General features: G+C 44.1%; 1 protein-coding gene across 1 annotated transcript in view; it reads right to left on the bottom strand.

The window, feature by feature from the left end:
* TUBGCP4 (tubulin gamma complex component 4) overlaps positions 1-27,669 on the bottom strand; it is a 35,377-nt gene that overhangs the window by 4,430 nt on the left and 3,278 nt on the right. Inside the window, exons 3-15 of the mRNA XM_065412844.1 lie at positions 27,062-27,184; positions 26,391-26,444; positions 25,398-25,454; positions 21,264-21,343; positions 20,030-20,231; positions 14,045-14,210; positions 11,809-11,933; positions 10,621-10,671; positions 7,921-8,026; positions 7,070-7,177; positions 6,629-6,767; positions 4,417-4,594; positions 2,742-2,876 (exon numbers count right to left, since the gene is read on the bottom strand). Of these exons, the coding sequence (XP_065268916.1) occupies positions 2,742-2,876; positions 4,417-4,594; positions 6,629-6,767; positions 7,070-7,177; positions 7,921-8,026; positions 10,621-10,671; positions 11,809-11,933; positions 14,045-14,210; positions 20,030-20,231; positions 21,264-21,343; positions 25,398-25,454; positions 26,391-26,444; positions 27,062-27,184 (1,524 nt within the window). The remainder of the gene's footprint in view (positions 1-2,741; positions 2,877-4,416; positions 4,595-6,628; positions 6,768-7,069; positions 7,178-7,920; positions 8,027-10,620; positions 10,672-11,808; positions 11,934-14,044; positions 14,211-20,029; positions 20,232-21,263; positions 21,344-25,397; positions 25,455-26,390; positions 26,445-27,061; positions 27,185-27,669) is intronic.

Here is a 27,669-nt window from a genome sequence, read left to right on the forward strand (position 1 = left end):
ATCCTCTGACAAACAGAGGCTAGGGACACCATTCCTTAACCTCCTGGCTAATAGCCATTAATGGACTTAACCACCATGAATTTATCCAGTTCTCTTTTAAATGCTGTTATAGTCCTAGCCTTCACAACCTCCTCAGGTAAGGAGTTCCACAAGTTGACTGTGCGCTGCGTGAAGAAGAACTTCCTTTTATTTGTTTTAAACCTGCTGCCTATTAATTTCATTTGATGATCCCTAGTTCTTGTATTATGGGAATAAGTAAATAACTTTTCCTTATCCACTTTCTCCACATCACTCATGATTTTATATACCTCTATCATATCCCCCCTTAGTCTCCTCTTTTCCAAGCTGAAGAGTCCTAGCCTCTTATCTCTCCTCATCTGGGACCCGTTCCAAACCCCTAATCATTTTAGTTGTCCTTTTCTGAACTTTTTCTAGTGCCAGTATATCTTTTTTTAGATGAGGAGACCACATCTGTACACAGTATTCGAGATGTGGGCGTACCATCGATTTATATAAGGGCAATAATATTCTGTCTTATTCTCTATCCCCTTTTTAATGATTCCTGTTTGCTTTTTTGACCGCCTCTGCACACTGCGCGGACATCTTCAGAGAACTATCCACGATGACTCCAAGATCTTTTTCCTGACTTGTTGTAGCTAAATTAGCCCCCATCATATTGTATGTATAGTTGGGGTTATTTTTTCCAATGTGCATTACTTTACATTTATCCATATTAAATTTCATTTGCCATTTTGTTGCCCAATCACTTAGTTAAATCACTAAATGCAAATGTAGACATCACTTAGGACAATAAAAAGGTTCTAAAATTATATTAGGAAGGACAAAAAATCCTAAATGGTCTTTTGCTCCATTACTAGATGGAAATGGTAGAATTGTCACTGAAGAAAAAGCAGAAGTGTTCAATATGGATAGTTCTAGTCCATATTTGAGAAAAAGCCAGATGATGTAATCATATCATATGGTGATGAAATATTTTCCATTCTAACTAACTCAGGAGTATATTAGTATCTGCTTTAAGTCATTTTTAAATAAATAGGTCCAGATTAAAAACCACATAATTGCAAGTTAAGAGGGCTGAGGAGGTCTCTGGACCATTAATTTTGATTTTCAGTAAGTCTTGGAACACTGGTGAGGTTCCAGAGGACAGGAAGAAAGTAAATGTGCCAATATTTATAAAAGAGTAAATGGAATGACTTGATATTGATCCTGGTCAAAATAATGGAATGATTGTTATGGAACTCCTTTAATAAAAATAATTAAAGGAGAGTAATATAATTAGTGCCAATAAACATGGGTTCATGGGAAACAGATCCTGTCAAACTAATTTGGTATGTTTTTTGAGATAACAGGTTTGGTTGATTTAAGTATATTATATCAACACTATTACCTTTTACTTCTGTAAGGCATCTGACTTGGTACTACACAACATTTGGATTAAAAACTGACTAACTGCAAGGTCTCAGAATGTAACTGTGAACAGGGAATAATAACCGAGCAGATGTGTTTCCAGTGGAGCTCTGCAGGAATCCTCTCTTAGCTCTACCGTGTTTAAAATTTTTTATAAGTGACCATCCTAAAAGAAAAACTGAAAGTTTGTAGATGATAAAGACTGGGGGAGTAGTAAATAAGGAAGAGGACAGATCACTGATAGAGTGATCTGAACATCTTGGTAAGCTGGATGCAAGCAAATAAGCATTTCAATATGGTGAAATGCAAATGTAGACATCTAGGAACAAAGAACATAGGCCCTACTTATACGATGGGAGACTCTATCCTGGGAAGATGTGATTCTGAAAAAGATTTGGGGAGCATGTTGGATAAGCAGCTGAACATGAGCTCTCTGTGCTACACTGGGGCCAAAACAGCTAATACAATCATTGAATGAATCAACAAGGGAATATTGAGTAGGCATAGAGAGGTTATGTTACCCCTGTGTTTGGCACTGGTGCAGCTGCTGCTGGAATACTGTGCCCAGTTCTGGTGTCTACAATTCAAGGAGATCGACAAAGTGGAGAGGGTGCAGAGATGAGCTGTTAAAGGATTGAAAAATATGCCTTATAGTGAAAGACTGAAGGAGCTCAATCTATTTAGCTCCTCAAACAGACGGTTATGGGGAGACTTGATTAGTCTAAGTACACCTCTACCCCGATATAACACGGCCCGATATAACATGAATTTGGATATAATGCGGTAAAGCAGCGCTCCGGGGGGGGGGGGGGGGGCGCACCCTGGCGGATCAAAGCAAGTTCGATATAACGCGGTTTCACCTATAACGCAGTAAGATTTTTTTTGGCTCCCAAGGACAGCGTTATATCAGGGTAGAGGTGTATAAAGGAGAACAAAACTTTGATAATGGCGTCTTCAATCTAGCAGACAAAGGTATAACAAGATCCAGTTGCAGGAAGCTGAAGCTAGATAATTCAGACTAGAAATAAGGTAACTTAACACTGAGGATCATTGACCACTAGAACAACATATCAAGGATTGTGGTGGATTCTCCATCGTTGGAAATTTTAAAATCAAAATTGGATGTTTTTCTAAAAGAGATGCTTCAGTTCAAACAGGAATTAGTTATGCAGGAAGTCACAGATGATCACAGTGGTCCCTTCTGACCTTATCTATATGAATATGGGAAATGTTATTGGTATATCTATTCACAATGGAATATAAAACCCCTGGGGTATCTTGTGGAAAAGAACCAGAGAGCAAAATCTACTTACAGGTTTGAGCAGGATGAAGGATTGAGCCAACAGGTTACTTAAGAAGTGATCATGAGCCAACCGGATGCTCTCAAAATCCCGAGTGGAGTTTATCTGCAGCAGAAGCTGTGAGAACTGAGACTCCAGCACATCCACCTGATAGGCAGGTACAGAAATCTCATTAGTACCACTCTTCCTTACCTGCTGGGAGCAATTCCATCTCTACCTAGCCTCCTCAACCTGCCTGAAGCAAGAGCTAGAAAAATCTCAGGAGTGCCCTACCCCAGACGAGTCTGAACACTTTTGTCTGAACCTTAATCTAGGATCTGTTATTTACTGGTAGAGCTTCTCAAAAATGGGCCATTTTCTGCCCTCCCCCTCATCCCCCCCTGCCCCAAAATGTCTAAAAACTAGTTTAAAGTTCTCTCACCTTTCAAATTCTGTTAAATATTAATTAAATTCTCACCCACTTTTTTCCTACTGGCAAACCATGAAATATTGGATTCTAAAGCAGGGTTAGCAATTTATTTTTTCAATCTTTTAGTTAATTATGTAACATTTCAAGAGTTTCACAAAACAAAGTTAATTTGCCCCTTTGTCGCACTCACCCAAATTCTGGAAGCCAACCTGAGTCCCATACTGTTGTCATTAGCAGTCCCTGTGTCCACATGCAAGAGGCACTGAGACTGCCCAATTAAGCTAATTGGAGAAAATATCAGCTACAAGGTTGGGGAAGTTAAATATTTTTTCAGTTTAACTATCACTTGAGGGGAGAGTTTAATAGTCATTTTCTTTTAAGGTTTGTGACACTTTTTATATAGTTAATATTCAACAAAAAGCTGAGCTTTTTGCACCTCCGAATCAGTTTTCATCTATCATGGTCTTGTTCACCCCTCATGCTTCTGCTTTCATTTCACAGTGCCAGTGTGATTTTAACAGCCAATAGCCTCACAAAATCCTGGCAACTAGAAGTTAAATTTTTACCCTTTGAAAACTGCAGTTTCAAGCTCAGATGTTTAGAGCAGTGGTTTTCAACCTTTTATCCTTTGCAGACCCCTTAAAAAATTTCAAATGGAGGTGCAGACCCTTTTGGAAATCTTAAACATAATCTGTGGACCATCGGGGGTCCACAGACAGGTTGAAAATCACTATTTTGTGGTAAAGAATCTTCTCAGACAGTCTGCGGACCCCCAGAGGTTCATGGACCACAGGTTGAAAACTACTGGTTTACAGCATTGTTTCTAACAATGCTCAAAACAGCAACCACTAAACTCAGGCTGCAGCTGAATTTGAAGGAGAGAAAGGCAGGATGGTATCAAACACCACCTGGGCTACCTATGAACACTAGGTATCACTGGAAAGCTGGAATTCCTGCATAGCATTCACTTATTGCTCTGCTGGCTCACGAGACCACAAGCTTTAAGATAGTCCCTGGTCCCTCAGCTCAGCAGTTCTGCTCTGGCACCAGTCCAGCAATTAATAGCTCTTGCTTTGTGCTTTTCAGTCCTTGTTCTCCCCACCCTATCCACCCTTCTCCCCTACAACCTGCAGGCAAACTCCCCAGGAAAAGATACGGTGTGGCATAATCTGAGTCTTGCTGTAGAGGATTTAGACGCCTGCTCAGTGCCTCCCCTCCATTTCCCTCTTCCTGTTTATCTGCCTAAATGGCACACATCATCCTCTTCTGCACCCCCACCTGCAGGTAGTACTGAAGATTATCCACAAGGAAGGCCATGTGATCCCTCAGACGCCACTTGATGGCATCAGTTCTGTTGGACTTCAGGTGCTTGCGCTGCATCTGGAGAGCCCAGCAGTGCTGCAGCTCAGCCTGGACCCGCCGCACACTCAGCAAGTATTTGAATACAACGTTGTATCTGCAGCCAAGACAAACATCAACCTCTCAAGAAAAAGAAAGGCTTCCTTGGAGCCCAAGTCCCACACCAGACAACGGTTGGAACATGGACATGAGACAAAAAGGAGGAGGAGAGCAGAACAGCAACATGCAGAACAGGTGGGGGCATGGCCCAGCCCTGTAAATAGAAATGTTTTTTGTCCTTAATGGCATTGAACTCAGGGTGTAGCCAAGAATAAAAAAAAATCAGGTATATTGAGGATACAGAGGTGAAATGTAATTATTTTTTAATGTTATAACCCAGAGCCTACTGGCCTCAGGCCTGCAAGGTATTTAGCTTAGTCAAACAAGGCCTCAGGCTTAGAAACAGACTGACATGAGTAGCTAACTGAGGAGTAAGGCTGCAGGTTTGTCACATTAGTCATGGATTCCATGACCTCCGTGACCTCTGCAGGGGCCAGTGCGCCTGGCTCAGGGGCAGCCCCTGCACTAGATGCATCGGTCCCTGCTGGAGCAGTCTCAGACCACTGCACCCCCCGACCCCCCTGCAGCAGAGTTTGGGTGTGGGAGGGGGCAGCGGCACAGGACGGGGTGAGGTGGGCTCTGGGCAGTGCTTACCTGAGGGGGCGCCCTGGAAGCAGCAACATCCCCCTCACTCAGCTGCTAGGCAGAGGCTTGGCGCTGGCTTCACAGCTCCCATTGTCGGGGAACCGCAGCCAATGGGAGCTGCAAGGGCAGTGCCTCCGCCTAGCAGCTGAGTGAGGGGGATGTCACTGCCTCTGGGGAACCCTCAGGTAAGCACCTGTCCCCTCCCACACCCAAACTCTGCTGCTGGGGAGAGGCACGGAGCTAGGTATGGAGCCTGCCATCCCTGCCAACCACTCCCCTCCAGCACCAGCGGGGGTCCCAGGCCACGTGCCACTGCCCCACACCCTCCCCCAGCACTAATGGGGCCCCCGGGAAGGCTCCCCCCCACCTCAAGTTTTATTCACTGGTATTTTTAGTAAAAAAGTCATGGACAGGTCAAGGGATGTGAATTTTTGTTTACTGTCCGTGACTAAAATGCAGCCTTACCCCTGAGTCACCCTGTCACAAGATGAAACCGTCACAGGAACAGCAGTGTTAACTGCTGATATTTAGGAAATATATATTGCCATGTACCAGTTAAAGCCGGTTAGAGTATTTGGGGGATGTTTGCAGACATAGGGTGTCAGTAAAGTGCTAACCACAAGTTGTTATAGTGATTGAGTAATGTAAATGTTAATGGGTATAAAAGGAACTAAAAAGTTAACCTATGGAAAATGAGGCACCCCAAATTTAGTGGGGTATGGAAACAGATAAAATATAGATGAAACCTTCATAAATATGTATGAACCCAAGTGGGCATCAGCGTTACACATTATAAAAGCTGTATCTCAGCCTGTGTGCCTTAGGAGATGCCACAATGAGACCCACTGGTGGTGATGACAATGAAGATGAGGATGAGGAGGAGATCATGACTGACACTCCAGGGTTCCCCAGCAGGAGATCTGATGCCAGTTACAGGGTTAAACACTTCACTCAATCTGCTGTTGTATTTCTGTGTTTGAGAGACTATTTAGCTGCTTAGTGGATTTGTAATAAAGAGATTTGTGATAAATTGCAATAGTTTCTCATGTGCTCCTCAGGTCTCACATTCTAATGATACTGGGAATAACCTTCCTGATGCTGTAGCCACTCAGGAGACCGAACCCTTATCAATCAATTGATACACCTATCAGGCTACAGGGGTTTTCTGTTAGTGCTCTGCAGGAGTTTCACCATGAGGAGGAAGGAGTAGAGCTGTAGATGGACAGTTTTTTGAGGGAGAAGCAAATCTAGCAGTACCTTACTGCACTCGCCATGACATCAGCAACAAGTGGCCATAATGTAAGTAAGTTATGCCGAATAATTTGGAAAGCAGACAAAGGCAATGAAGCTTTTTTCCTTCATTCAGTGTGAAGGATAGAGAATCACTGCATGGCTGATGCCTACAAGGTGGGCTGCCTACATGAACAGACAAGGATCAGGTACTCACTTCTCCAAGACAGCAGGAGTGAAGAGGATGTGCAATGGCCACTGCACTTTATAAGAGAGCCCCAGAGCTGCCCAACCAGATGTGGGGGCTTCACGGGGAGATAACTCCCGGGAAGGGCCTTCACGAGCCTGAGAAGCATCTGGAAAAGAATGGAGTTGCTGAACTATAACCCATATATAGATTCTTAGTGGGGGGAGACATACCTGGTAAGAAACAAAGGAGGGAAGGACTGAATGAGGAGAGGCAGCAGCAGCAGGGCATCCAAAGGTACAATGTGGTGTGGGGGAGGGGGGAGAAACTTCTGAGTCATGAAGGCAAAAGAGGAGAGGGAGCACACAGAGTTAAGATTTCTTAATCCTAAAAGTCTGCAGTATGAATAGAGAGACTGAAGCAGGCCAGCACCACTATCCCCACCCTTAGCAAGCAGGCCCAAGTCAATACCTTTATGCTCCTTTCCATGATACTCAATGGTAAGGTGGAGCAAAGGAAGGAGGTTATCATCATCTAGCAACACCTTGTGAGCAGACTGCTGGAACGCAACATTGACATCTGATAGGGAAAGAGCATGAATGTCAAAGAGAGCATCAAGGTACAACTGACACCAATCACAGAGTTGCTACGGGGCCAGAGGCTGAGAATTCTACTCAGTCCTTAGTAGCTCATGCTGGGACTCAAAGGCAATGTTCTAAATTGCAACTAGTTCCCATCCCTCTCAATGATTTCCTGCCTCAGCTTTGGAACACTGACCTGCCCTACCACATGGGATACTTGACAGAGTCATGAAGGGATGGCCAGTCTGTATGACATTCTACATTCTAGTTCAGCAACCTGCATGTCATCATCTCTAAGAAGTAAAGGGGGTGCTTCTATATGCCAAGATGGCAGCTTCTCTCTCCCAGTGCACTCATCCAAAGATATGACCTGCCTGTGTTTGCAAAGTAATTTACCAAATTACTAGGCAATTGTTTGGTAAATGACCAATATAAGAGAAGGAAAAGCTCTTTTAGATCCCATTTAGTTGATCTTACTCCTTGGACAGTGCAGGATTGTTCTCTACAGCACACTGCCACCTACATCTGCTTAGCTCTGATGTCATGGAGACTATCCAGAGCAATGTTAAGACAGCTGCATGCTGCAGTGGGAAAATACAGGTTCATCCTTGGTGATTGCTCGAGTCTCACACTTGAGCACAAGCACCAGAACACAACTGAATGCGTCTCACACGGGCTGGTGTCCTCTTACCACAGTGGGCAGAGTGAGCAGGTCTTGGCAACTGAATAATGATTACTCACCATGTTCAGTTACAGCTGTGGGTGGGGTTTTTAACATGTGCTGTGCAGTGTCTATGAAGGCCTGGAACAATTCTCCTCTCCCCAATAGATAAAAATCCTTAATAATCTGTGAAGAAAAATATTTAAATTCAAAACTCTAAAGAACTGAACAGAAATTATAAAACCCCCACTTACCTACCTTTCCTGGTTTATAGTATCTGCTTTCATTACTGGACGGACTGCAGTTTATACCATTTTAAAGAGCAGCTGTACAACCTGAATCTCCAGAGCAGGATTTCTGGTTTTGGGAAGAATCTGTCTTATGTCCCAAAGGTCTGTGGTGTCTCTCCAAGATGCAGATTGCAACACACACACACACTTGGGTGAATCCTAGAGAATGACTCGTACGGAAATGTGGTCTAGATAAAATTACTATAAGGTGAGTGCACAACTGGTTGAAAGATCATACTCAAAGTAGTTATCAATGGTTTGCTGTCAAACTGGAAGGACATATCTACTGGGGTTCCACAGGGTTCAGTCCTGGTTCTGGAACTCTTCCAATTTTCATTAATGACTTGGATAATGGAGTGGAGAGTATGGTTATAGAAGTTGCTGATGACACCAACTTGGGAGGGAGTGCAGACACTTTGGAGGACAGGATTAGAATCCAAAACAATGACAAATTAGAGAATTAGTCTAAAATTAACAAAATGAAATTCAATAAAGACAAGTGCGTAGTACTGCACTTAGGAAGGAAAAATCAAATGCACAACTATGAAATGGAGAATAACTGGCTAGGTGGTAGTATTGCTAAAAAGAATCTGGGGTTATAGTGGATCACAAACTGAATATGAATCAACAATGTGATGCAGTTGTGAAAAAGGCTGATATTCTGGGGTGTATTAATGGGAGTGTCGTATGTGAAACATGGGAGATAACTGTCCTGCTCTCAGCCCTGGTGAGGCCTCACCTGGAGCACAGTGTCCAGTTCTGGGAGCCACACTTTAGGAAAAATGGGAGAGGGGCCAGAGTACAGCAACAAAAATGTTCAAAGGTTTAGAATACCTGATCTATGAGTAGAGCCCTACCAAATTCACAGTCCATTTTGGTCAATTTCACAGTCATAGGATTTAAAAAAAATCAAATTTCATTATTTCAGCTATTTAAATCTGAAATTTCACAGTATTCTAATTGTAGGGTTCCTTACCCCAGAAGGAGGGTTGTTTTTTGTTTGTTTGTTTTTTTGCAAAGTTAGTGTGTGTGTGTGGGGGGGGGGGGGGGAGGGGGGTTTGCAGTACTGCTACCCTTACTTCTGCACTGCTGCTGGCCAGGAGCCCAGTTCTGAAGGCAGAGCCACTGCCAGCAGCACCACCACAGGAGGGTGGCATGGTATGGGACTGCCACCCTTACTTCTGTGCTGCTGCCTGCAGAGCTGGGCCATCAGTCAGCAGCCGCCACTGTCCATCTGCCCAGCTCTGAAAGCGGAGCCATCGCCAGCAGCAGCATAGAAGTAAGGATGGCATGGTATGGTATTGCCTGCTGGCAGAGGCACTGCATTCAGAGCTGGGCACCCGACCAACAGCCGCCACTCTCTGGCCGCCCAGCTCTGAAGGCAGTGCAGAAGTAAGGATGGCAATACCGCAACCCCCCCTAAAATAACTTTGTGACTCCCCTACAACTCCCTTTTGGGTCAGGACCCCCAATTTGAGAAATGCTGGTTTCCCCCATGAAATCTGTATAGTATAGGGTAAAAGCACACAAAAGACCAGATTTCACGGTCCATGATGTGAGGAAAGGTTAAAAAGGTTTAAAAAACTGGGCAAGTTTAGTCTTGAGAAAAGAAGATTTGGTGTGGTGGGAGGTGTAGTCTTCAAATACATGAGGGGCTGTTTATAAAGAGGATGGTGATCAATTGTTCTTCATGTTCATTGAAGGTAGGACAAGAAGTAATGGCCTTAATCTGAAGCAAGGAAGACTGAGGTTAAATATTAGGAAAATCCTTCTAACCATAATGGTAGTTAAATACTGGAACAGGCTTCAAAGGGAAGTTGTGGAATTCCCATCATTGGAGGTTTTTAAGAACAGGTTACCAGCAGTTCTCAAACTGTGGGTTGGGACTCCAGAGTGGGTCGTGACCCTGTTTTAATGGGGTCATCAGGGCTGGCATTAGACTTCTGTGGCCCAGGACTAAAGCCAAAGCCTGAGCCCCACCGCTCGTGGCCAAAGCTGAAGCCCAAGGGCTTCAGCTCTGGGTGGTGGGCTCAGGTTACAGCCCCCCACCCCCACCCTGAAGCCCTTGAGTTACAGCTTTGGACCCCCAGCAAGGGCCGTGGGGCTTGGATGGGAGGCTCAGGCTTCAGTCCCCCGCTCCCGGGGTCGTGTAGTAATTTTTGTTGTCAGAAGGGGATCACGGTGCAATGAAGTTTGAGAATTCCTGGGTTAGACAAATATCTGTCAGGAATGGTCTAGGTTTACTCGGTCCTGCCTCAGTGCAGGGGACTGGGCTTGATGACTTTGAGCTCCCTCCCAGCCCTACGTTTCTCTGATTCTATCATAGACCCTGAAAGATCATGCCATGTGCTCCCATTTTTAGAATATAGGACGCAAAAACAGCTTTGTCCAATGGAGGCAAACACAGAAAATGAGTGCTGACATTGGATGGGAAAGAACTCATTTAAAAATCTCTCAATTTCAGCTTTTTCAGAGAAAGAGTTAGGTTACCTTTAGTTGTCCTAGTAAATCTGATTCTTCTACCATCAGCTTCCATAGGTGCTAAGGAGAAACCAGAACATGCTCAGCAGAACCCAGCACTCCAAACTCAGTGTTCTTAACTGAACCCGTTAGCTACCACACTCAGAATACCACGATGATGAGCATAGTTTTAAAAAAATGTCTACATATAACAATCCATCCAATACTAGGGCAGAATAGGAAGAGGGAGCATCCGTTTGCTGGCAGCCCATGTTACTAATTAATGAACCCTCTAACTCACACCAGCATGATTACTTCTGGCAGCAAACTGCAACCAGGATTTCTTAAATATCAGTCAAATACAAGTAGTTATTATAACAAATTGTAATGAAAATCAAACTCTGTTATCAAACCAACTCCATCCCTCCTTCTAGGAACTGCTTGATTCCAATTCAATTCCCTCGGGATGGCTTGGGTAAATGGGCAGAACGAGCATTATTCCTTTGAGGTTCCCATTGATATGGGCTCTATTGACAAGTTTTATAATTAACAGACAAAACTTCATTAAAGTTGCTTCTTAGGGTGTTTTGGACTGTAACTCTCCTTGATATGTATATTTTAACTAAGTATTTAAAAGTATGGAAATGAAAAAATAAAGGAGGGTAGGTAAATGTTCAAATACTCACTTTTCATATAATCTTGTAAATAAATGTACGAGTACACTATCATAATGTACATTCAATAAACAAACGTATCCTCCAGCATTATCTCCTCTCAGTACAGTTTTAGAAGTCAAAAACCTTTGAAGTCTGTGGACGCTAACTCCTTTTTTTCCCTCCCACAGCAAATAAGCAACAGTTGTCCATTAATTTCCTTGTCTCACTAAACATTGCCCTGTAAAGTCTCCAGCTCCACTGCCTGCTCCTTCCACGCCTGTTCACCTCATGAGCTCTAGCATGTCCCACCTTCCCCAGAAACTCACTCTCTTGGCAGGTTCTGACACACCCTGTCTTCTAGAACCAAGGAGCTCTCCAGAGGCTCATGCTTCTGTCCCTAGCTATCCTTGGGGGTCTAGTCAGGATTCCCTCAAGCACATTCCTTCCCAAAAGACTTGGTCCATGTGGTGTTTCTAAGCTGCAAAGGGAGAGGCATAGGGTTCCAAGGTGTTTAAGCCCCTGGTAGGAGTTGTGGACCCAGGACCCCCCATGTTGGGATTACCTCAGCAACCGTGCTCCGAATCCAGTCAACCACAGCCTCAAAGTCCACCAGACTAAAGAGTGGCTGCTGCTTGAGGCGGTGTAGCTCTGCAGCAAAAGTGTCTTCCTGGTTCTTCAAGATGGAGCCTACCCAGAAAAGAGAAGAGCATCTGGACTGAAGTAAAACAGCACGAAAAAGCAAGACACTTTCCAGGTATGCTATTAACGGACTGTTCAGCAGCCTTGCCCAGGAAAGTTGTATGTGTGGATTGCCTAGGAACATTGTGCCAGCCCTTCATGTCCAAAGTTGCTTACTCATTGGACAACAAATACTACTTACCTACAGCTCTAGGCCATCTGGTAAGTGGAACATTTCCAGACAGCCTATTGTCACAATAGCACAGCATCTGTCACTCTGCAAGCAATGACGTTTCCTGCTAGTTCCATCCCAATCCAGGACTCAGATCAGATTTTTTGACCAACTAAACTAAAAACCAAACCCCTCTCTCTTACGGTCTTTGGCCTTGTCTACACAAGAACACTGAATAAAGCACCAACAATCGAGTGCATCCTCACTAGTCACCCTCACCTGGTCTAAGGTTTGCCTTTGTCTACATTGTGCCCCCCCCCCCCCCCGAAAACCAGATGCAGGCTCCTCATGGCCGGCTCAGCAGTGACAACTGCCTCAGCTGGCAAACCTCCTTAGTTTGCTGGTTGCAAGTCCCATTCTGTTCCTCCCTCCACACCATGCCCTCTTTGGGAATGGCCCCCCACAGAATCTTCCTTACTCAGGAATGGACTCTGATCCTACCACCCCTTCTCCCCAACCCATGCTCTCTCACGTGCCCTGCCCCACCAATAATAACCCCCCCGCTTCAGCTGCGCCACACCTCAGCTGGCGAGACACTGATGGTTCACCAGCTAGTATTCACTTTGACGAACAGCAGGTGGATCATCAGAGCAGGAATACCAGCTGGTGATCCATGGATGGACTGCTGGATGGAGTTGAGGGAGAGGTGGTAGCTGCACTCCTCACCACCCCTCAGCTACCAGCTCCACGCCACCTATTACTGTCCCTGCTAGTGGCAAACACTCTTGTGCTGGCAAACCAGTGTGTGTGTCAGCTGACTCACTGGCTGAGGAATAGTTCAGCTGGAACAGAGGGGCATAAGCGAGGGAGATACCGTGAAGGGGTGTGGCAGTGTACACAGTGGGATTGCCACGTAAAGACCTCTGAACCCAAGGTGGGAGGCTCTCAGGAAGGATGCTTGGTGGGGGTCCATTTCTGGTGAAGAGGAAATATTAAGGGAGACTGAAGTGAGGTGGGGGGGCGGGAAGGAGGAATTCAGGAAGTTTGCCAGCAAAGGAGCTGTTGATTTTGATAGTGCGCAGATTTTACTGCATCCACAAAGTCAACTGTGCTACAAAGTTTAAGGGCTAAGTTGCACTAACTATTGCCTCCCCAACAATTGTCTGACAAACTTTTGCATGTAGTCCTAATAGCTATGAAGTCGTTTGTCCGGGGTGGGGGGCGGACACATGACCACTGCTATCCCTGTACTGGTATCTGTGCATGACTCCAAAGCTGAGAGAGCAGGGCTGAGTGAAAATGCGAATGCAGCTCTGTGGCAGGTCTCAGAGAGGAAAGCATTCATTGCATCAGCTCTGAGAGCTTGCCTCGTCTGATAGAACAGGTTTCTACACCATAAGGCACTAGAACAGAATTGATATCACTAACAAGATTGGATACGGATAGTTACTCTAAGCCTCTTTATATCCAACTTGTGCCATGTCCCTTCTGCTGGAAAGTTGTGAGATTTGGGGATGGGAAGAGGAGAAGACTAGGGAACTGGATGAGATGGAATTTGGGCATCCTTTTGGCAGGATCTTTGGTGTGGATATAGACAAGCTTTTTTCTATGAAACACTGAAGGGTGGGTCAGCCAGACAATACACACTCTTGGCTGCTGTGATAACCACAACTTTAAGAGCTAAATGGGAGGGAGTACAAACCTCCATGGCTTCAAAGCATGGCTTGTAAGTCCAAAGAAAGTGCTGGTTCTTGCACTGGAGTTGGACCAACTATTTAAAACTCTTCTCAGCTGAGTCCAGACAAACCAAAGATCATAGTATTGAGAGATGTATGATACAACTCTTTGGAAAGTACTCTGCAGTTAATCAAAATGAACAAAGATCATGGGGCAGCCAAGTTCTGGCAAGAAGCCAAGTAAACAAGCCAACAGGGCAGTTGTTTCCTACCTTTTCTGGTCAGGTTCACATTTTGATTCTCAAACATCTGTACTGATTCTCCCACAAAGAGGATTTTCTCAGCAACCCGGACAGGGATGTATGATGGTAACATTTCCACTCGCAGAGAAAACTGTTTCAGAGATGGTGCTAACATGTTCTCCTCCTCAATCAGGCGCTATCACAACCCCCAAGGAGATGAACGTGGAAGCAGTAGAAAACACAAGGCCAGGCAGAAAGAGGGATTGGGGGAACAGAAAGAAAGGTGCATGGGACGAAAAAACAAGAGAGAGGAAAACCAATGTAAATAAAGTGGAAAAAACGCAAACACACCCTACATTATTCAGATACAGGTAAGTCTAACTGATCCCAGTGGTGTTTTAGCCTGTTTCTAATCCATGCCAGCAGCCTCTCACCCCTTGAGTAATTTGTTTCCTTGATAGCTGCATATGAAAGGCTTTTTGAAAATATAGTGCTATATTAACTGGTTCTATTTTATCCAGTATTCTGTTAACATATTCAGAAATTCTGTAAAGTAGAAATGCATGATTTTCCTCAACAGCAGTGCTACTTTGTCCTTCTGTTAATCTAGATATTTCATAACTCTCTAATCAGTATTTCAACCAATTGTCTTGGTACTGATGAGAAAGGTTCATTGGTTCATAATCCAAGGATCACCTCAGTACCATTTTTAAAGAGCTGAATTGTTCGTCTCTGGTTCTCCAATTTAATAGCTGATTTCTGGAAGTATTTGCATATTTTTGTTAACAGTTCAGCCACTCTGTTCTCAAGTCCCTCCAGCCCTCTTAAATTAAGAACAAGTCAGCAGGACTGAGCAGTCTTCATCTATCAGTTCATTCTAATACCTCCCTCCTCTGCTGATACCTCAATCTGAGGGTGCCTCATCTTTATTATCTGGAAAAAAGTAGCCCTCAGGCAGGAATCTCCAATGTCCTCTATGGTGAAGACTGAGGAAAAGATATCATTAGGCTCCTCTGCAGTGTCTTTATTCTCCTTAACAGCCCTTTCACCGCCTCGAGATTGTGCAGATTTACCAATTCTCTCAGACTTCCTGTAGAATATACTGAAATAATTTTTCTTTGGCTATCTGCCCTTAAAAATCCCTCTTAGGTCCATCTATCTGTGTGAAAGCTACACTAAGTGTGGTTTGGTCCCCCTCCAGTCTCCCACTAGTGGCTGGATCAACTAGAACTTTGAGTCTGCTACTGCCTCTAAGCAATCCCCATACTTTGGTAACAATGCCCCAGTCAGGCCATCTGAACAGAATCTGGGAATGCTGGATCTTAAAACAGAGGCCTCTACTGTTTGAGCTAAAGGACCAAGTTCATTACTTTGAATTCAGTACCACACTCAAACCTTGCTGGTCTAACTGCTAGAGAAGGACAAACAGCCATACTGTGCGAGGCTGCATAATAATACACTTGCTGTATTCAGTGTTGTGCACAAGTGAAGATGATGTGGAAAAATTCTATCAGGAGCTTGAGGAAACCCTCGCTCAAAAATCCATATATACGATTGTGAAGGGAGACTTCAACACCACGGTCGGAAGGAGGAAAGAAGGCGAAAAATTCATTGGAAGGTATGACATCAGCGAATGGAATCCATGAGGAGAGCGCCTGGCAACTCTGGCGGAGACTAAAGAAATGTTCATTGATAACACCTGGTTTAAGAAGGCTAAGAGGAGGTGGACATGGATCGCACCCAATGCGAAGAATAAGAACGAGATCGACTATATTCTGATTGATCAGCGGCGCATCGTACAAGACATTTCAGTAGTACCATCATTCAACACCGGTAGTGACTGTCACTTGCTCAGAGCGAGGCTCAACGTCAACAAAAAAGGTGGAGAAGAAAGCGCTACAGATGGCAAATCAGAGACTGCAGCCGAAAATATTCAACGAGGCAATCCCGAAAGCAAACATTTCCAAAGAAGACTGGAACCTCATAGATAACTGCAATGAGGACTACAAAAACTTTGCTGATAAGCTGAGGCAATGCATGAAATTAGCCTAGAAAGAAAGACCAAAAAGAGCAAAGGGAAGAATCTCAGAGGAAACAAGGAACTTGTTAGAGAGGCGGAGGAATATGAAGCGAAATGATGGCGACAAACTTGAGTACTCCCTGCTCTGCAAGCTAATAAGACTAAAGGAGGACTTTGAGAAGTACTGAAATGAAAGGCTCTTAAAGACGGCTAAAGATTGCAGAAGCCTCAAAAAATGCAAATGGGAACTGATGCTGAACAGGTTGACAATAATGGTGCTGAAGAACAAGGACAGAAAAGCAGTAATTGACAGAACAGGGATGGAAACGGTCTGCAAAGATTTCTACACCGAACTGTTCGCATCTCAAATAAATGTCACGCTACCAACACTTCAAGAGACCAACGAGCGCGTACTCCCAGTCCTCATCAGCAAAGTTTGGCATACAGTTTATCAAATGAAGGAAGGAAAAGCTTCAGGAAAAGACCGACTTAGAACCAAAATAAGAGCTAGAGGCCAAGACCTCTGGTAAACCCTTGCTCAAAGGTTTAGCCTTGCTTGGAAATGCAAAAATACCCTCTTGCTAGAAAAAGTCCAACATCATTTTGCTGTACAAGAAAGGTGATCACGAAGATCTGAAGAACTATCGTCCAATATGCATCCGAGGGTGCTGAGGGAATTGGCTGATGTGATTGCAGAGCCATTGGCCATTATCTTTGAAAACTCATGGTGATCGGGGGAGGTCCCGGACGATTGGAAAAAGGCAAATATAGCGTCCATCTTTAAAAAAGGGAAGAAGGAGAACCTGGGGAACTACAGACCGGTCAGCCTCACCTCAGTCCCCGGAAAAATCATGGAGCAGGTCCTCAAGGAAACCATTTTGAAGCACTTGGAGGAGAGGAAGGTGATCAGGAACAGTCAACATGGATTCACCAAGGGCAAGTCATGCCTGACCAACCTGATTGCCTTCTATGATGAGATAACTGGCTCTGTGGATACAGGAAAAGCATTGAACGTGATATATCTTGACTTTAGCAAAGCTTTTGATATGGTCTCCAACAGTATTCTTGACAGCAAGTTAAAGTATGGATTGGATGAATGGACTATAAGGTGGATAGAATGCTGGCTAGATTGTCAGGCTCAATGGGTAGTGATCAACAACTCGATGTCTAGTTGGCAGCTGGTATCAAGCCGAGTGCCCCTGGGATTGGTTCTGGGGCCAGTTTTGTTCAATATCTTTATTAATGATCTGGATGATGGGGTGGACTGCACCCTCAGCAAGTTCGCAGATGACACTAAGCTGGGGGGAGAGGTAGATACGCTGGAGGGTGGGTCCAGAGTGACCTAAACAAATTGGAGGATTGGGCCAAAAGAAATCTGATGAGATTCAACAAGGACAAGTGCAGAGTCCTGCACCTAGGACGGAAGAATCTCATGCACCGCTACAGGCTGGGGACCGACTGGCTAAGCAGCAGTTCTGCAGAAAAGGACCTGGGGATTACAGTGGATGAGAAGCTGGATATGAGTCAGCAGTGTGCCCTTGTTACCAAGAAGGCTAACGGCATATTGGGCTGCATTAGTAGGAGCATTGCCAGCAGATCGAGGGAAGTGATTATTCCCCTCTATTTGGCACTGGTGAGGCCACATCTGGAGTATTGCGTCCAGTTTGGGGCCCCCCACTACAGAAAGGATGTGGATAAATTGGAGACAGTCCAGCGGGGAGCAACAAAAGTGATCAGGGGGCTGGGGCACATGACTTATGAGGAGAGGCTGAGAAACTGGGCTTGTTTAGTCTGCAGAAGAGAAGAGTGAGGGCGGATTTGTTAGCAGCCTTCAACTACTTGAAGGGGGGTTCCAAAGAGGATGGAGCTAGGCTGTTCTCAGTGATGGCAGATAACAGAACAAGGAGCAACGGTCTCAAGTTGCAGTGGGGGAGGTCTAGGTTGGATAATAGGAAACACTATTTCACTAGAAGGGTCGTGAAGCACTGGAATGGGTTACCTAGGGAGGTGGTGGAATCTCCTTTCTTAGAGGTTTTTAAGGCCCGGCTTGACAAAGCCCTGGCTGGGATGGTTTAGTTGGCAGTGGTCCTGCTTTGAGCAGGGGGTTGGACTAGATACCTCCTGAGGTTTCTTCCAACCCTAATCTTCTATGATTCTAATATGTCTGCTCTCACATGTCTACAAGCTGTTCACCAAAATAACAACAAACCAACTCTCACAGAATCTGGACGAACAGCAGCCAACAGAGCAGGCAGGTTTTCAAAGGAATTTTAGCACAACAGACCATATCTTCACTATAAACCAGCTATTGGAGTGCTCAAGGGAATATAAATTCCCTTTATGCATTGCCTTCAACAATTATGAAAAAGCGTTCAACAGCATAGAGATCAATGCAGTGCTGAAAGCTCTTTCAGAGCAGGGCATCGACTCAAACTACTAAAGGAAGCAAACTCTTACTGCACCATGGATATAATGCTGTTCAACACTCCTGTTCGCATCCCAGTCAAAAGAGGTGTGAAGCAAGGAGACACGATTTCACCGAAATTCGTCACAGCCTGCCTCAAAATGGTAATGAGGCAGATGAATTGGAAGGGTGAAATTAGCATCAATGGAGAGCAGTTAAACCACCTCAGATTCGCGGACAATATCGTGTTAATTGCTGAAAACACCATCAAACTACAGAAAATGCTGCAAGAACTCAACACAAAAGGACCGCTCTAAAATGAAATGTATGCAGTCTGATCCCTTGCCAAAAGCCCAAATAATAGTCAAGGGAGAACAAATAGAAGATGAGCTATATGTTTATGTGGGCCAAGAAATTAACATGCGCCATAATCAGGAAGGCAAACTCTCGCGAAGAAAGAAAACTGGTTGGCACACATTCAATTCTATCAAGGATGTCCTCCAAGGAAAAAATCAATAAGGCAACACGTTCTGACCTCTTCAGCTCAACAGTACTGCTGGCAATGTTGTACAGCAACGAAACCTGGGTACTGACAAAGATAGAGGAGCAACAACGGTCTATCATGGAGAGGGTGATGGAAAGAATTTTGGGGATTTCAACCTGCGACCAAGTCCCCAATGAAGTGATCAGACAGCAGACTGGAGTGCAGGACGTTGTTGTTGAAAGCAGGTACAGTAAAATGTGATGGACCGGGCATATAGCGAGGCTCACTGGCAACTGATGGACTGCAGCTGTCGCTGAGTGGCACCCACGGGAACTGAAACAACCACTCGGACGACCTCCAAAGAGATGGGAAGATTTTATTATGAAAAGGCATGGCCGCACACAGAGAAGGAAGACCAGGATAAGAGAAGAATGGAAGACGTGTTGTGATCAGCGCAATCAATAGGAGGGCTGACGGACCAATCGATCAAGGTGATGCAGTGTTGGTCCCAGGATATTAGAGACACAAGGTGGGTGAAGTTATAACTTTTACTGGACCAACTTCTGTTGGTGAGACAAGCTTTTGAGCTTATACAGAGCCCTTCTTCAGGTCTAAGAAAGGTGCTAAAGTGTCACAGCTAAGTACCTTTCCCAGACCTGAAGAACTCTGTATAGCTTGAAGTTGGTCCAATAAAAGATATTACCTCACCCACCTCCTCACTTTACTTGCTGTAATTTGATCCTTTCTAATGGCTTCACTAGAATTGAATCTCCCTTTTCTGAAGGATATCTGCTTAGTCTGAACCTCATGGACTTAGTCATTTATCCATGCTAAACTTTTCTCCTTTTCTTACTTTCCTGCTTCTTTTCTTGTTTGACACGTGTGGCACAATGCTTAAAACATTCCATATCCCCCACCTCTATGACCTCACCAGTCCTTTTTGCCTAGTTTGTAGCTGCATATTACAGTATCTCATTGATTTGTCATCCTACCATTGCTCATTAATGCCCGTTAAGTCATGGCTCTTTCATTGAAGCAGAAAAAGACAGATTTCTGACTACATTCTCTAATGCTCTGAGAATGCCATGCTTTGACCTGCAATCTCACCAGGTCCTGCAGCTCTCGCAGCTGTTTTCCTGTTAGTCCCCCAATTCCCAGGTCATCATCCTCTTCTTCAGGCTGGGCAGGGACATTCCCAGAAGATGGGCCCTGTTTAACAAAGAACTCTTCATGTTGGTCCAGGAGCAGTCCATGCAGCATCCAGGCAGAGAGCTGTTTATACATGACTCCATGACATACAGCCAGGATCCTGGGGACCAAGCATAATGGAAAGTGAAAGAGGGCAGTGTATATAACAATCAGAACGAAATACGCATGGTGAGAGCTGAAGTGCTAACAAGTGAAATTTGCTCATGGAGGAAGGTGAATGGCCTTGAGTGTGCCATTAAAGTACTGTTTGTTTACCTCCCTCACAGGAAGTAGGATCAAACTACAGTATCCAATATGTTAGTTTATCACTGCTCCTACTCACTTAGCTGCCATCTTAGCAGCTCCACGATCTGCACCTTGAAAGTCAGTGCTCTAATTTCCTCCTCCAAGGGAGCCCATTTCTAGTAATATTCAGCCAATCAAATCACCCTACGTCTGAATCTCCAATCTATGATCCAGGGGGTCAACTGACACAATGGAACTTCTTCCTTTGCAACTTCCATACAAATTGCATTAGGTAAGGGGAAAAGTGCAGGCGTGGGAGACAGAAAGACTTACAAAGCCATCCCTAAGCCAGTCACAACTGGTCCCTCGTTGGCAGTCTCAGCAGAGAGGCCAGGGAGAGTAAACTCCCATCTTCCGTAGGAAATGCCTCAAGCTCAGCGGTGAGATTGCGCTGATCACAACATGTCTTCCATTCTTCTCTTATCCTGGCCTTCCTTCTCTATGTGCGGCCATGCCTTTTCACAATGTGTAGGGTGACCAAACACCAAATGTGAAAAATCGGGATGGGGGTGGGGGGGTAATAGGAGTCTATATAAGAAAAAGACCCAAAAATCAGGACTGTCCCTATAAAATTGGGACAACTGGTCACCCTAGATAACTGGCAGTTCAGTGTGTGAAGGAAGCTTGTACTGCAGCTGTCTATGTTGTACTTATCCTGTACATAAACAGAGGATTTGAGCCTTCAGGGCGGTCAGCCCAGCATTCCACTCCTGCCTTTCAGACTGCACAGGGCTCTTGTTAGACATATCTCTATTTGCTATAGCTAGAGAGAGAAGATATTTTGGCACTAACTCCAGCTGTTACAAGAGCATAATAGCCAAGCAGTAGTATTAGTGAATCTCCTTACTTTTCCAGTGCACTACGCACAGGGGGCAGCCCCCCACAGCTGTGTTTATGGACAGTCTCCAGGAGTTGACAGCCATGAATCTGCAGAAGAAACAAAGTGGTCAAACTGGATTTGCAGTGAGAAATCTTCACTTGATTCTATACCGAAGTTTCAGATGTTCAAATGCTACATTTACAGCTGAATGTACAAAGAAGGCTTTGCAATGATATGGGAAATGGTGCACGGTGCAAGGGAAATGGGTCCCAGTGAGAACTGGAAGGAAGGGGAAATATGGATAGTAATTCCATGCTTGAATAATAAGGATATAGCAGTAGGGATATATTACCGACCAACTGACCAGGATGGTGTTAGTGACTGTGAAATACTCAGGGAGATGAAAGAGGCTATTAAAATAAAAAACTCTAATAATGGGGGATTTCAACTATCCCCATATTGACTGGGTACAGGTCACCTCAGGACGGGATGCAGAAACAAAGTTTCTTGACACCTTAAATGACTGCTTCTTGGAGCAGCTAGTCCTGGAACCCACCAGAGGAGAGGCAATTCTTGATTTAGTCCTAAGTGGAGCACAGGATCAGGTCCAAGAGGTGAATATAGCTGAACCGCTTGGTAATAGGGACCATAATATAATTAAATTTAACATCCCTGTAGCAGGGAAAACACCACGGCGACTCAACACTGTAGCATTTAATTTCAGAAAGGGAAACTACATAAAAATGAGGCGGTTAACTAAACAGAAATTAAAAGGTACAGCACCAAAAGTAAAATCCCTGCAATCTGCATGGAAACTTTTTAAAGACACCATAATAGAGGCTCAACTTAAATGTATACCCCAAATTAAACAACATAGGAAGAGAACCAAAAAAGAGCCACTGTGGCTAAACAACAAAGTAAGAGAAGCAGTGAGAGGCAAAAAGGCATCCTTTAAAAAGTGGAAGTTAAATCTTAGTGAGGAAAATAGAAAGGAGCATAAATTCTGGCAAATTAAGTGTAAATATATAATTAGGAAGGCCAAAAAAGAATTTGAAGAATAGCTAGCCAAAGACTCAAAAAGTAATAGCAAATTTTGTTTAACTACATCAGAAGCAGGAAGCCTGCTAAACAAACAGTGGGGCCACTGGATGATCGAGATGCTAAAGGAGCACTCAAGTACGATAAGCCCATTGCGGAGAAACTAAATGAATTCTTTGCATTGGTCATCACAGTTGAGGATGTGAGGGTGATTCCCAAACCTGCGCCATTCTTTTTAGATGACAAATCTGAGGAACTGTCCCAGACTGAGGTGTCAGAGGAGGTTTTGTAACAAATTGATAAACTAAACAGTAATAAGTCACCAGGACCAGATGGTATTCACCCAAAAGTTCTGAAGGAACTCAAATGTGAAATTGCAGGACTACTAACTGTAGTCTGTAACCCAGGGGTTCTCAAACTGGGGGTCGGGACCCCTCAGGGGGTCACAAGGTTATTACATGGTGGGTCACAAGCTGTCAGCCTCCACCCCAAACCTCACTTTGCCTCCAGCATTTATAATGGGGTTAAATATGTAAAGAAGTGTTCTTAAGTTAAAAGGGGGGGGGTGTCACACAGAGGCTTGCTATGTGAAAGGGGTCACCAGTACAAAAGTTTGAGAACCATTGCTGTAACCTATCATTTAAATCAGCTTCTGTAGCAAATGACTGGAGGATAGCTAATATGACGCCAATTTTTTAAAAGGGTTCCAGCGGTAACTCCGGCAATTATAGGCGGTGAGTCTGACTTCAGTACCAGGCAAACTGGTTGAAACTATAGTAAAGAACAAAATTGTCAGAAACATAGATGAACATAATTTGTTGGGGAAGAGTCAACATGGTTTTTGTAAAGGAAAATCATGCCTCACCAATCTACTAGAATTCTTTGAGGGGGTCAACAAGCATGTGGACAAAAGGGATCCAATGGATATAGTGTATTTAGATTTTCAGAAAGCCGTTGACAAGGTCCCTCACCAAAGGCTCTTAAGCAAAGTAAGCTGTCATGGGATAAAAGGGAAGGTCCTCTCATGGATTGGTAATTGGTTAAAAGACAGGAAACAAAGAAGAGGAATAAATGGTCAAGTTTTCAAAATGGAGAGTGGTAAATAGTGGTGTCCCCCAGAGATCTGTACTGGGCCCAGTCCTATTCAACATCTTCATAAATTATCTGGAAAAAGAGGTAAACAGTGAGGTAGCAAAATTTGCAGATGATACAAAACTACTCAAGATAGTTAAGTCCCAGGCAGACTGCAAAAAGTTACACAAAAGAATCTCTCAAAACTGGGTGACTGAGCAACAAAAAATGGCAGATGAAATTCAATGTTGATAAATGCAAAGTAATGCACATTGGAAAACATAATCCCAACTATACATGTAAAATGATGGGGTCTAAATTAGCTGTTACCACTCAAGAAAGAGATCTTTGAGTCATTGTGGATAGTTCTCTGAAAACATCCACTCAATGTGCAGCAGCAGTCAAAAAAGCAAACAATACTGGGAATCATTAAGAAAGGGATAGATAAGAAGACAGAAAATATCATATTGTCTCTATATAAATCCATGGTACACCCACATCTTGAATACTGCATGCAGATGTGGTTGCCCCATCTCAAAAAAAAGATATATTGGAATTGGAAAAGGTTCAGAAAAGGACAAAAAAATGATTAGGGGAATGGAATAGCTCCCATATGAGGAGAGAGTAATAAGATTGGGACTTTTCGGCTTGGAAAAGAGATGACTCGGGGGGGATATGAGAGAGGTCTATAAAATCATGACTGGTGTGGAGAAAGTAAATAAGGAAGTGTTATTTACTCCTTCTCATAACACAAGAACTAGGGGTCACCAAATGAAATTAATAGGCAGCAGGTTTAAAAGAAACAAAAGGAAGTATTTTTTCACGCTTTGCACAATCAACCTGTGGAACTCCTTGACAGAGGATGTTGTGAAGGCCAAGACTATAACAGGGTTCAAAAAAACTAGATAATTTCATGGAGGATAGGTCGATCAATGGCTATTAGCCAGGATGGGCAGGGATGATGTCCCTAGCCTCTGTTTGCCAGGAGCTGGGAATGGGCAACAGGGGATGGATCACTTGATGATTACCTGTTCTGTTCATTGCCTCTGGGACACCTGGCATTGGCCACTGTCGAAAGACAGGATACTGGGCTAGATGGACCTTTGGTCTGGCCCAGGATGGCCATTCTCATGTTCTTATATACCTTCCTCCCACACCCCACATAAGGGCCCAGCAGACTTGTGGACTTCAACACACAAGTTCTCCCATAACCCCCGTTACTGGCTAGAGGACATTTCATGGATTGTGAAGTCAGAAATCCTGCTTCTTCTGCCTTGTCTTTGGGATTTATAAGACTCAAGAAAAAGAAATCCCAGTCACCAACACACAATAAAGGTGGCAAATGTGCTCCATACTTTTCTACTGTGAATTAAATGTGATCAAAGACAAAGGCTCTCTGCAGTCTCACTCCCCAAACTCATCTGCTTCCATCCTTGCTCCAAATCTTTCCCTCTGTTTCTCCGTTCAAACCTGTCTCAGAATCTTTCCCCAACCACAGAAATGCACAACCTTCCGTTCCCACCAGCTCCAATTACAGCCTTGCCAGCTCACCCCTCCATCCTCCGCCCCCATCTTCTGTAAATTACAAAGGGGAAAATAAGGGAATTTGATATCAGTGCACGAGCTTCATGCTGCTGAGCTACCTCCACCATACAATTTTTCTGCCTTAGTCTCTCCATCTATTTATGTAAGTGACACCAAATGAGCAATGTCCAAGGTGCCTCACTGACATAGTGAAAAACCAATCCATAGCCAGTAAATAGATAATCTGCCCCATACACAGGGAGCACATATGTATGGTTCTGACCACCCCAGTGCCTCGTTCTTGCTGATCCTCAAAAATCTTCCCTGGCCTGAACCATGCAGTCTTCAGGAGGAAGATATAAACTCTGAAAAGGAAAGCAAATGTTTCCTGAGAAGCCCCATCTACCTATCTCCTACAAGCTCTGTCAAACATCTAGTGTCATTTACACCATCATGCAATTTTAACTAAAGGGAATGGATGGGAACAACAGATTCTGCTACAGAGAAACCAGCTCCCATTTACCATACCTTCTGGGTCTTGATCTGCTCCACCACAACCATCACCGAGGGGAAGAGGAGTTGGAACTGCAAAGCAAGGACCAACATGTAAAAATAGGCTTCTAAGTAGCGATATGTAGGGATGGGGCATTTAGGGGCTAGTATGGACAGCAGCTGGTTGTGGTGGTTTACCACTCTATCACCTCACTGGCCCCACTTAGTGTTCTGGATGTCCCTGGAAGAGAGACCATGGCTTCTGCAGAGATGAGATGATGATTATACCAGGATACTGGTGATGTTACTCTACCTTAACGTCAACAACTAGACTGAACAGTGGAGGTGACGCTTATCCCGAGATTCTTTGGTCACTTAGTAAGGTTTTCATGGATGACATGAGTTGTGCCAATGTGCTAGAAGTGCTGTCTAAGTGGGTACTGAAGTCTCTCAAGATGATAAATTTAGGAGACTCTAATTTGAGGATAGGAAGAGCTGCACTGGCTTCCCTCTATGATGCAGCTAAACTCTAAATGGGACTTTTGAAGGCAGAGAGAAACTGTTGGATGGTTAAAGGGGGAGCTATTCTATCCCTGACAAGGCAATGATGCGTGCCTCCCCAGCTGACATCTAGTCAAAAAGGTTCCATGGCCACATAGGTAGGCACATGACCCCAACAGCTGCACTCTGTGGTGAAAAGGTCATTAAAGAAAACAAATTGGTTTGTAATCTGAAAGCTAGAGCTGCTTAAAGTCAAGTGCAGACTGTAGCTTTCCTAACATTTCTGAAGTGTGATACATGCTACCAGCTATTTCAATTTTGCATGAAGGTGGACATTGGAAAGGAAAATCTATTTCTTACAAGTATAACTACACCATATTAAAAGCTAAAGATGACATTAATACAACTTTAAGGCTCGGAATTTAAGTGTACAAACATCAGAAATTGAAGTTTTAGTAACAATGGTAGCTCTGCAACATTGCACATGCTGTATATACCAGTAGTAAGATGGCAACAAATGCAACATACCTGATCCAGGGAGTAGTTAATGTGGGAGATGGAGAGGTGAGGGTCAGCCAGGAACTGCAACCACAACAGAAAAGTTAGTACAAACCAAAATAAGCCTCTAATCGGTAGCACTAAACCTGGGTGGAAAAAGGTAAATAGCAAAACTGTACCCTCAGAAGTCCTGATAACTTTAACTCTCAGATTTTTTCACAAAAACTTTTGAATCATATCCCTCTTCAGGCTGTTACTTATGATGAGAGTGAGCAGCCCATGCAATCACTGGGCATTGACTCAAAATGAATCTACCCAAGAGATGGTGTGACGCCTACCAACTTGGCTGACACAACACAGATTTAACTGAGGACCTTCAGAGCTATAAGCATGACTCTCTACAGCTTGACCTAGAGAATAAGGATCTGAAACTGAGGACTCAAACACTTGCATTTTCTGTGGATCTGACATAGTGGATCAGCCATAGAGGGGGACATGTAACATACTGACCAGTGGGTTACAGTGGAACCTCACAGCAGCAATTTGGAAGACACCCCCGCACTGGAAATGAAAGATTCCATCCCATCTTTGGCTGCTTCTTGTTAGCTTATTTGTTACTGAAGAGACAAGTTCCCACTGCACAGTATTTCAGCTCATAACATTGAATAGAGCACAGCTTCTTCCAGTTTTCTCTCCCTTACCTCCTGCTCCAGGTCAAGCAACGCCTGTCGGTAGGGCTGCAGCACTGAATCGAGCCCTGTACAGAAGGCCCGCAAGTAAATCCCATGTAACCCACATTGGTTCTGCTGGGAAGGGTGATGATCCTAAAATCAAACAGTAAGTTTTGAATTAGCCCCAGTACATTGATGAGTGGACTGGGAACTAAGGCCCAGATCCCTGAGATATTTAGGCACATAGTTCCCATTGATTTCAACCTTCAGCTCCTAAATATCTTTGAGGAGCTAGGCCTAAGTGACAGTGGATAGAGGTGTTCACCACTAGATCACCAATCCAAATAACAAAAATAGTGAAGTCCATCTTAAACAACCACTGAAAGTACCAATAAAATCAGCAGTTAATCTGGAGGTGGGTCAGCTGGCAAAGATGGAGCAGAATTGTATTCAGTCCATTTGGATATACAAGTAAGGAACTCTTGAGACAGAAGATTGCATAATACAGTGGCCATTTGTACATTTCACTGTTACTTTGTGCTGACATGAACTGTTCACAAGTGAATCTCAAACTACTTTGCAAACTGTAACACAGCCTTGCCATCCCTGTGGGATAAGTGAGCATTATCCTTATTTTA

Source organism: Emys orbicularis, chromosome 10 (genome assembly GCF_028017835.1).
Source record: "Emys orbicularis isolate rEmyOrb1 chromosome 10, rEmyOrb1.hap1, whole genome shotgun sequence".
NCBI classification, from domain to species: Eukaryota; Metazoa; Chordata; order Testudines; family Emydidae; genus Emys; species Emys orbicularis.